The 10,189-nt window shown below is 45.5% G+C and overlaps 2 protein-coding genes across 2 annotated transcripts; both read left to right on the plus strand.

Annotated features, from left to right (window-relative positions):
- Window positions 1–2,925: 2,925 nt before the first annotated feature.
- Window positions 2,926–5,628, plus strand: LOC119268947 (zinc finger CCCH domain-containing protein 34-like). The gene is made up of 3 exons (XM_037550699.1): window positions 2,926–3,074; window positions 3,213–3,323; window positions 4,001–5,628. The coding sequence occupies exons 1-3, from the start codon at window positions 2,976–2,978 to the stop codon at window positions 4,454–4,456; spliced, it is 666 nt and encodes a 221-aa protein (XP_037406596.1). The 5' UTR covers window positions 2,926–2,975; the 3' UTR covers window positions 4,457–5,628.
- A 417-nt stretch (window positions 5,629–6,045) lies between these two features.
- Window positions 6,046–6,638, plus strand: LOC119269026 (uncharacterized protein At1g15400-like). The gene has a single exon (XM_037550801.1). It carries the CDS (start codon window positions 6,118–6,120, stop codon window positions 6,487–6,489), a length of 372 nt encoding a protein of 123 aa, XP_037406698.1. The 5' UTR covers window positions 6,046–6,117; the 3' UTR covers window positions 6,490–6,638.
- The last annotated feature ends 3,551 nt before the right edge of the window (window positions 6,639–10,189 follow it).

Here is a 10,189-nt window from a genome sequence, read left to right on the forward strand (position 1 = left end):
GTTAATGGGCCTCATGGGCCTAAAGTGGAGAAGAGGAGGGGCTGCCAGGGCAGGCCGCGCGCCCCCTCTCCCCCTAGTCCGAATTGGACAAGGAGGGAGGGGCGCCGCCCCCCCTTTCCTTCCTCTCCTCTCTCCCTTCCTTCCCCCTCTCCTACTTGGACAAGGAAAGGGAGGGGAGTCCTACTCCCGGTAGGAGTAGGACTCCTCCTGCGCGCCTCCTACTAGGGCCGGCCGCACCCCCCTTGGCTCCTTTATATACGGAGGCAGGGGGCACCCCTAGACACACAAGTTGATCCACGTGATCGTTTTCTTAGCCGTGTGCGGTGCCCCCTTCCACCATAATCCTCGATAATATTGTAGTGGTGCTTAGGCGAAGCCCTGCAACAGTTGAACATCAAGATTGTCACCACGCCGTCGTGCTGACGGAACTCTTCCCCGACACTTTGCTGGATCGGAGTCCGTGGATCGTCATCGAGCTGAACGTGTGCTGAAACTCGGAGGTGCCGTAGTTTCGGTGCTTGGATCGGTCGGATCGTGAAGACGTATGACTACATCAACCGCGTTGATATAACGCTTCCGCTGTCGGTCTACAAGGGTACGTAGATCACACTCTCCCCTCGTTGCTATGCATCACCATGATCTTGCGTGTGCGTAGGAATTTTTTTGAAATTACTACGTTACCCAACACTTATATGTTCTAGTATTTTTGAAGATCATTGTGCATATCGGCCTCTCTATCATGATACACCTCAATGAAGCGTCTGATTTGATCTTATCTTCTACTCAGCTGAACACGTGTCCTATGAGGTCATAAAAAGGTGTAATCCAAATCCTATCCTCGCTCATTCTCTATGATCATGTTGTGCGTGATCACACTAGCAGTCATGGTTTTTCTCATCCCAAATCTAGCCGGCCCTTGCACAATTGCAAATTGGGTTTGCAAAATCCCAAAAGCCATCTCCACATCTTTCCTAGCCGTCACTTGAGCATTATCAAAGTAAAATTCTTTCTTACCTTGGGGGCTTGAGGTTGGCTTCATGAAAGTAGGCCACTTCAGATAGATCCCATCCGCAAGGTAGTACCCATAGTTGTATGTGTGGGCGTTCCTTGGAAGTTCACTGGTGGAGCTTCTCCATTGGCTAACTTCGCAAAAAGAGATGATTAGTTGAGCACATTAATGTCATTGCAAGATCCTGGCATGCCAAATCCATGTCTCCTTATCGGCCACAGCCTCAAGAATGATGGTGGTATCCTTGCTGCATCCTCTGAACTGTCCATGCCATTTCATAGGACTATTCTTCCACTTTTAGTGCATGTAATCGGTAGACTGAAGCATACCTGGAAACCCATGGGCTTGTTCATCTCCAAAAGCCACGGAGTGTCCTAAGCGTTGGGTGATCTCAAGTACTCTAGACCAAACACTTCTACCATACTCTTTGCAAATTGTTTGATATAAAAGATAGAAGTGCTCTCTGTCATTGCCAAATTGCCATCAATGTAATCATCTGGGACACCATAGGCCATCATGCACAGTGCGGCAGTGACCTTCTGCTTAGTGCCATGTCCAAGCATAAATGTGCATAAACAAATCCTTGGACATTCTGAAACGTCGATGAAAATTCCTCTCTGGAAAAAAACCGGCGGAGTACCAAAAAAATTGTGCATCAATCTTTTGTGCGTCTCTACCCATTCTCTCCGTGTGTACTCATGGCCAAACACAGAACCGTCGTGCTTCGGCTTCTTTCGCTTGTGCAACGCTATGAGCAAAGCAATGTCCTCTTCCTCAGCCAAGTCAAATTCCTCATCCGATGAGGAATCGTCCCAACTAGAGGAGCCGCATGAGCCCATCTACAATACGGAAATCAACATCAAACTACATCTACGTGCAAAAAAAAAATCCCGGCAAGTTTAATCAAATTTTCACCTTGGGGGGATTTTGTCGAACAGGTTTCGTGCGGGGATGAAGGAATGACCGGCTGCTAGTCGGAGCGTTGATGGTGGTCGCGTCGGCTGTTGTGGGTGTGCAGTTGGGTCTCCTATGCCTCCTTGATGGTGTGCAACTAGTGGCTGAGCTTATTTGCGGTCACGCAATGCCGGCAACGCCAACCGAAGCAATGGCAGCTCGGCTCAGCCATGTTGGTTGTTCGACAACCCCTCCAAGCTCTGGCAACCCGTAGTTCTACTATGGAAGGTGGCGACGAGCTACGGGAGCCATCAAGGGCGCTGCACGCTCCGGCCAATGGGGCCTCCGGCGACGCGGCTGTCGGTGGGGTCAGGGATCGACGGTCGAGCGGCAGCGGGCGACTACTAGGGCGAAATCGTCAACAGTGGGAGGCGGGTGGAGGAGAGAGACTGTGACACGGGAAGGTACCGCCTCGCAGTTGGGCGTTTGCACGACACGAATTAGTTTTACACGCTCAACGGCTGGTTGTGTATATTTGAATCACAAAGTGATGTATTTTACACCTAGAGTAGAACTAGCGATCTTTAATTGTTGTAGCACCGTTTTTTGGCATTTATACTGTAAAAAGTGGTTATTTATACGAAAATGCCTTTTGGAGCTCAGCCTTTATGGTGGCCAGTTAAAAAAAACAAAATTCATAAAAATTCATATTTTTTTAAAAAAATGAAAAAAATACAAATATACATGAAGGCATAGTATATATTTGTGTAAATTTTTAGGACGAAATACGTTGAATGAAGGCTGTGCAAAAAAGATAAATCTGACGCTTTTGCGAAAAACAGAACGCGATTCGAGGGACTGGCATGCATTTGCGAAAAACAGAGTGCGATTCGTTCCTAGACCCAATGCACCAAAAAGTTCAAAACCCTTTTTCTCCCTCAAAAAAGGTAAAATTCAAAACCTTTTTCGTTCCTCCCGAACCGTCGCGTCCACCGCCGCCTCCCCATTTCCCACACCGCCACCACCGGCGCCCCCTCCGCCGACGACGCAGCGGACGAGAGGCAAGGGAGCGATGGTCTCCGCGGCGGCGGAGGAGGGCGAGGACCCGCGCTGGAGGAGGAGCAACACGGACTGCGTCTTCTTCCTCGTCTCCCGCGTCAGCTGCACCAAGGTGCCGTACCACTCAAAACCCTATCGCAAATCCGTCGATTCGTTTGGTTTCTGTGTCTCCTTGCCGGTGAATGGCAGCTGGATGCCGCCTCGGTTGGTTGATTTACTGATCGGAGTTCGTGTGCGGTTTTGGTTGCAGGGGTCCAAGTGCGAGTACCGCCACTGCGAGGGCGCGCGGTTCAACCCCAGGAACTGCTGGTACTGGTTCCACGGCAGCTGCGTCAACCCAAGCTGCACCTTTCGCCACCCTGTGTGTGATCCGTACACCCGTAACCTCTGAGCTCAATACCTTCGAATTGATATGTGTGTGTGCTTCTGTAATCGCAAAAGGAAGAAGTGCGTGTACTTCCATGCTTGCTTGCATGCCTACCTAGGACGCTTGCTTTGGTGGACGGGTGTCATTATTACGCTTGTGTCAGGCTAACTACTGTTGTGGTGTAATTTGCGAAGAAGGGTTGCATGCCTAATATGTCATCATCATAGTGGATCTCTCTTTGCTTACAAAAATATTCACAAACACCCTTGAGCTTATTCTAGGTATACATTAGCCCCAATTCTTCTATTACACCTTGCACGCTGAGCCTGCCCACTGTTAGTCAGCGACAATTCGGTGTAGAATTTCGTAGAATTTCTTGTTTGTATGCATTGTGAGTTTGTGACAGCAAACAATTTCATTTCTATGTGTAGTTTTGTGCTTTTCTGCATGCCTGCATTTCGTTTAGGGGTGGAAATTTATAACCATGAAATCAGGTAGGAAAAGGAGGACTCACTTGACCCGGCGGTTAATTTATTTGAGTTTGTCTATGCTCATGTACCAATTCTACAAATAGAATATGAGATTCCATAGAATATCAGGTTGTGGTATTTCGATGAATTGCCCTGATAGTGTGTTGGTGCTTGTTGTCTGATGAGCTTCTCCTGTTGCAGCCAATGGAAAATTTCAACAGAACCAAGTCCTTGACAGTCCCACCCTCATCAGATGGTTCTATTTCTGTCAAGACAGCCAATCCTTGTTATTTCTACTATAGCTCTGGCTGCAAAAAAGGTGACAATAGCCCCTTCCTACATGAGCCAACCCCTAACACTGAATCAGCGATTTCTTCTGAGGCTACTACTTTCAATCCTGCTGTCAATGAAAATTCTGCTGGAGATGAGATGGTTGAGGCATTGAAGGGTGCTCACACAAGTCCTTGTCAGGACACCTTGTACCACATAAAGAAATGCCACTCAAAAGAAGTTCCTGAGTCAATATATCTCGAATTTGATGGTCCTATTTCGGTCACGCCTGAAACATCAATTGACACTGGTGAATACATAAAGTGTTTCACCCACTCAGATCAGAGCTCAGAATATTCAACAATGGATGACGCAGAGCAAGATTGAAGTCGTGATTCCTCCCCTGGATTTGATGTGCTCGTTGATGATGGGCTCTCTAACAAGAATGACCTTGAGAAACAATTGGCGCAGAAAAGAGATGCTCAGGTGCTTCATGCGAAATATGATATTGGAGATCCAGTCTGTTATGATCGGGATTATTATGATTCATGGTACTATGGGCAAGCATTTTGTAGCTTTGATGATCAACATGGTTATGTTAGTCATCCTGAAGGAGTTCAAGACCCTGATGTTGAGACCACTTTGGGACACATACCACACAATACAAGAAAGCTTGCAATGCCAAGTTCTAATGAGTATGATAGAATGTTCTTCAATTCCAGCTTCATCGGCTCAGCAGCAGATGATGTGTTTCCTCGTCAGCATACTGAGACAAGACACGCTTCAAAGAGAAGACCTGAGAAGAGAAAAGGTGCCAAGAGCAGGAAGGGTCGCACTAAGAGGCGTCGGGGTCTTGAACCCGTGAGTGGTTTCCAAGGCATTGAATCAAGATCCACTCATTACAGGCAAGAGTTCTTCATAGAGGAGTGTCCTCAGTCTGTTGTCTGTGCTACCTTCAGGGGGCAGAAGAAGAAACGTAGAGGAAAACAGCACAATGTAATTTCTGCTAGATCTTCTGAACATCCTACCACAGATTTTACTGGGCCAAAGACCCTAGCTCAGATAAAAGAAGAGAATTGTGTATCTAAGTCACGCTTTAGCCACTCTGCTGCTCGCATGCCTCATGGGGGTTCTTTCTCAAATGATTTTGAAGGCCCAAAATCTCTGACTGAGCTTCTCAAGGCTAAGGATAGGGTTTCAATTAGCTAGCGCACCTAGCAAGTGCATATAAACTGCAATATTGTCTGTTCTCTGCTCAGCTTGGTCAGAATGATGTTTATGGCAGCTGCGTTAGCAACTTGGGAGCACTACTGTCAAAGAGAATGGAACATGAAGTGTCACTTCTGCAGTCGGACTATTTAACATTCTGGTTAATTTTAGGAGGAAGGAATCAACATTCAAGAATAACTAGCTGCTATAGTTGGTAAATGATGTTAACTAGCTTGTTACTTCTTGTTGCCACGTACGTAACTGTAAGTTAGGGCTCGCTGGAGATTCTGTTATGTCTTTTAGACCATCAGTTAACATTGTGGCAGGGTCATCTACTACTTTTCTGTATATCTGCGCATTTCGTATCCCTTTCAGCTGCTTTACAATCCAGGATTAATAGTGCATTAAGGCAAGAAGAAAGGGGTGATGATATTTGCTGTTGATTCTGCATTTAATGTTAAGCTACTTTAGGCAATATTCTGTTAGCTCTTGAATACATCACAACAAACAAGATGGTGTTTCAGCTAATAGTACTTGTGTAGGCAGGCAGAGGGTCCCGTTTTATCAATACACTACTTGGTGTCAATGCATTGTACATACATTGATATATACCTTATATCCTCCCTTCGTCTTGAGCCTTCTCCAGTTATCACCATCATGTGACTCATCCTGAATTTGTTATGGTTACCCTTCCTTGATATGCATGTATATTATTAGGTTTGGTCAATACACACTTTCCTCCCCACTGCAGACCTTATTATGCAACTTCTTAGGCATGAACACTGAGAGAAACACCCACGAACACAGGTAGAGAAGGACGGAAGTAATACCAAAGGGAGATGGCAGAGCTGCAGAGATCTTCCCAAACATTTAGGAGGTCTGGTTCATCTGGTCTGATCTGGGAGGAGAGGCTTATGCCTAAAGACCAGAACCAGAGGAATCAAGGGGCAGCTGGGGAGGCAGAGGTCAACAGCTTAGAACTCAAGGAGCTAAGGCACTCTCGTAGCAACGGGTCCAGGGGAGGTGTGCAGCGTAGGTGCAGTGACGGTGCAGAGCGCGGTGGCATGCCCAGCGACATCAACCAGGCCTTTCGTACTCGGCATGTTCCGCCAGCTCTTGATCCACCTTCACCCAAGTTTGCTCGATGCATGTTCTGTGGAACTTTTAGGAAGGAAGGTCCCTCACAACCTTCCGAACCCAGAAGGTACTAGGGTGGTGCATATACTTTTGAGTGTTTGAGAATAGGGATATAAGACATTTTATGGCTGATTGAAGTTCGGGTGTATCATAATAAGCATATGTTTGGTTTGCGTGAGGTTATTTGAATAGGTTCGCATGTTTCACTGTGTGTCGTTGCTACCTTTCCTTTTCTTTTCAGTATTATCTTGGAAGTGAGAAAAAAATAACATGTCCTTGTACAGTTTGTGCATATGATGCTTTTCTTCATTATACTATGTGTGTTACATTGCATGGTTAAAAACTTATAACTGTTTGCTGATTGCTGATCATTGTCTCTGTTCATGATACTGATCAGCCAGTAAATTCAGCTACTGAAGCTACAACCTGAGTTCACTTCTACACGTAACAAGTTCTCTTTTATCTGTAAGGCTACTAGTTAGTACAGTACTTTGTATATTCGTAGCACACTGTGTGCTTCTTTCCTAGTTGTCTTAGTGAATTTATTGTTCCAATTTATTTATTTCTTCAAATATGGGTGCCTGGTCGAGAAACACTTTCTTAAAACTATATATAGGCAAAAAGAAAAGAAAAATCTGTAAGATATAGCCATATAGGATATCACGTCATGGTTTTTTTTAGCTTGGATCCACCTCTGGTTTCAGTTACCATCTAAATGATTTTGTTTGCATGCATGACTAAGTCGAAGTCTAACTTTTCAACGGTGCGTATATTTCTAGTTGTACTTTTGGCTTATCACCCCAACTGCTTCTATTTAGCAATACTTACAATGCTATCATGTGATGTAGGCTACTGTATCTGTAGACCTATCCCGCCCACTTCATTAATAATTAGTTCTTAATGCTTAGTTGAGATCTTTATGAAATCCTGACCTTCGGTCATCTTTCAACTTGTGAGCCCATGCACACTGGAAACTTTTTGTTGCATGTACTTGGTAATGTTCAACTAAAATGTTTTCCTGGATGTTATTTATGATCTTCCGCAGTTCCTGCTTTTTACTATCCAGGAGAGATCTTCCTTAGTAGTATATTCTTATGCAGAAGGTGGGATTGGAATCAACCACCCATGTTCGAATCCCATCTTCCACTTGAGAATGTATTGCAGAGTCTCCTTCCACCGTTAGTCTGTCCTTATTATCCAGGCAGAGCCCTGTTGTGTTTATGGCGAATTGTTCATGAATCTGGCTTGAAAATCGTTTGAATTTTCATTGATAGTTAGGCCCTGTTGTTGCATACAGTCGTGCAAATCAGGGGAAGTCTGTTTGCTGATGACTGGTCACACAACTCAAACTACTAACTCCCTCCGTATCAAAATATATGATGTTTCTGTAGGCTAGCTTAGCCTAAAAACGTCTTATATTTTGTACCGAGGGAGTACGTGTTAAAGTTTGTACTTCCTCCGATAGATACATCCGTATCTAAGACAAATCTAAGTCAAGTAATATGGATCGGAGGGAGTAGCACTTTTTTCATATGCAGAGCACATAAATTTGGCTGCAACATGTGTCGGGTGCATACTTAGATTATGTGTACTGATAGCAGAACACATGAACGTCACGTTTAAGTTTGTCCTAAGTCAAACTTGTTTAAGTTTGACCAAGTCTATGAAAAAAAATGAACATTTGGAACACCAAATCAGTCTCATTAGATTCTTTATGAAATATATTTCCGTACTATGTGTATTTGGTGTTGTAGATCTTTGCACATTTTCTGTAGAGTCGGTCATACTTAAGCAAGTTTGACTTGGGACAAACCTAGAACTTCAGTTATTTTGGAACGGAGCGAGTAGATCGTAACATGGTCTTAGCATGTCCAGCTTAGGAGATATCATCATATTGGCTGTGAGTTTTTGCTTCTGAAAAATTGTTTCCGCCACTTTGTTATGTCAACTGACTGATCACGCGGTAGCAGAACTTTTTTTAAGTACTCCCTCCGTCCCATAATGTAAGACGTTTTTCAACACTAGCGTAGTGTCGAAAAATGTCTTACATTATGGGACGGAGGGAGTATATTATACGTAGGACTTACAGTCATGTCTGGCCATACTTTATGCCCATCTGTGGGTTGACACTTGACAGAGTTCAAGTATCCAAGCCGCTACCAAAGTGGATTTAAACATGTGCTGACGTCGTAAAGCCGAGTGGTGTGCTAATTGGTGAGCTATTCACAAAGTGATTGCAAGCATAGTGCCTTGCAGTTCTTTTCATCATCTTCACAGGATATCATGACAAAAATTTCCTGCCTACCTTCAACCTCATGATCATTCAGACGTGTGCTTGTTATATTACACGGTATAGGGCTGGGCTGTATTTCGGTAGGGAGCATTTCAACATTAGTTTGCCACGGTCTCACCACACACTGCATGCAAGTGATTCTGATTTGATTTCGAAGTGTTGTTTGTCTAATCCTTTTGAAAGAGCACCAGAAACGCTGCTTATGCTTTCATCCCCCGCTCTACCCTTCTATAGGAACTGAGAGCATCTTGTGTCGCAATGGGCAAATATAGCCCCATTTATCCACCAACCATGGACAGCAGGGTCAACCTCATTTTTTTTCTCGAATACGCATGAGTGTATGTACTTTATATTATAGAAGGAGAGGTAGGATGGCCGTTAACATATTACAATGCGCATGCAACGCCCACTCCACCCGGTCTAATCCGGTCTAAACAAGTGTGTCTAACCCCCTCTCACTCACCCACCTTGATGACACCACGAAGAACGTTGTGGTGTCACACTTGAGCAGGCCAGCCCTCTTCCACGTCCGTCCCTTCTCTTGTATTCGCTACAACACTGTGTGATGGAGGGCGTTGCATCGTCAAAGACAATTGCATTCCTGTGTTTCCAAAGCTCCCACATCACCAACATGAACAACGTCTTGATGTCTTTTCGGGCTGCCTTGTTTCTCGTTTTGTCGGCCTGCCTTGTTTCTTGTTTTGTCAGCGCGCCAATCTTGGAGTGAGTTGGGCATAGTCAGCGCCGACTCAGGCTTACCCAAGGCCCGACATAGAACCGTCCATGCCTCCCTAGCAAACACACATTCCAGCAGTACGTGGCTAATCGATTCTTCTGCCTGGTCACAGAAGGGGCAAGCATCCTAGTGATCTAGTCCGCGTCTCGCTAATCTATTAGAAGTCCAACATCTATTCTTGAGTGCCAACCATACGAAGAAGCGACATCACATTTGTGCACCAGAGTTCCATGTGAAAGCTGTCGTTGGAATAACTCCCGTCCCCAGAACTTCGCGTCATAGAGCGCGTGGAGTGTTGTCCACTCTGCTCCCATGACCAACTGATAGTGTTCGCATGCCCCGGTTGGAGCTGGGTCGCTTGCACTCACGACCATAGTTGTAGGTACTTCTGAAGCATTGGTCCCGGTAGTTCCGGTCCTACGTCTGTTGCCCAAGTTCCCTCCTTGAGGGCTTGATGTGTTGTGCGCGAGGAGCATGCACCCTTGGCCACGATGCAGTGTAGGTTGGGCGTGATCTCCGGGACCTGCATCCCATTCAGCCAACGGTCCTCCTAAAATAGTCGTTTTTCCATCCCTCACAGTTGATCTGGTTGCTGCATGGAATAACTGCATTGAGTGTTCTGGCACCTTTACGGTGAACTCTGCCCATGGTTTGGAAGGGTCGGATCTTTGTAGCCATGGCCATCATGATTGCACCGCAACATTAAGCCAGCCCAGGTTGGGAATACCCAAACCTCCTGCCCACT

This window comes from Triticum dicoccoides, chromosome 1A (assembly GCF_002162155.2).
Source record: "Triticum dicoccoides isolate Atlit2015 ecotype Zavitan chromosome 1A, WEW_v2.0, whole genome shotgun sequence".
Taxonomy (NCBI): Eukaryota; Viridiplantae; Streptophyta; class Magnoliopsida; order Poales; family Poaceae; genus Triticum; species Triticum dicoccoides.

What these genes read in the sequence shown, in the direction of transcription:
- LOC119269026 (XM_037550801.1), top strand. Translation starts at nt 6,118, where the DNA reads ATGGCAGAGCTGCAGAGATCTTCCCAAACATTTAGGAGGTCTGGTTCA.
- LOC119268947 (XM_037550699.1), top strand. Translation starts at nt 2,976, where the DNA reads ATGGTCTCCGCGGCGGCGGAGGAGGGCGAGGACCCGCGCTGGAGGAGG. An exon ending in CCCGCGTCAGCTGCACCAAG is followed by an intron (nt 3,075 to 3,212) that starts GTGCCGTACCAC and finishes TTTTGGTTGCAG; the next exon opens with GGGTCCAAGTGCGAGTACCG. An exon ending in GCTGCACCTTTCGCCACCCT is followed by an intron (nt 3,324 to 4,000) that starts GTGTGTGATCCG and finishes CTCCTGTTGCAG; the next exon opens with CCAATGGAAAATTTCAACAG.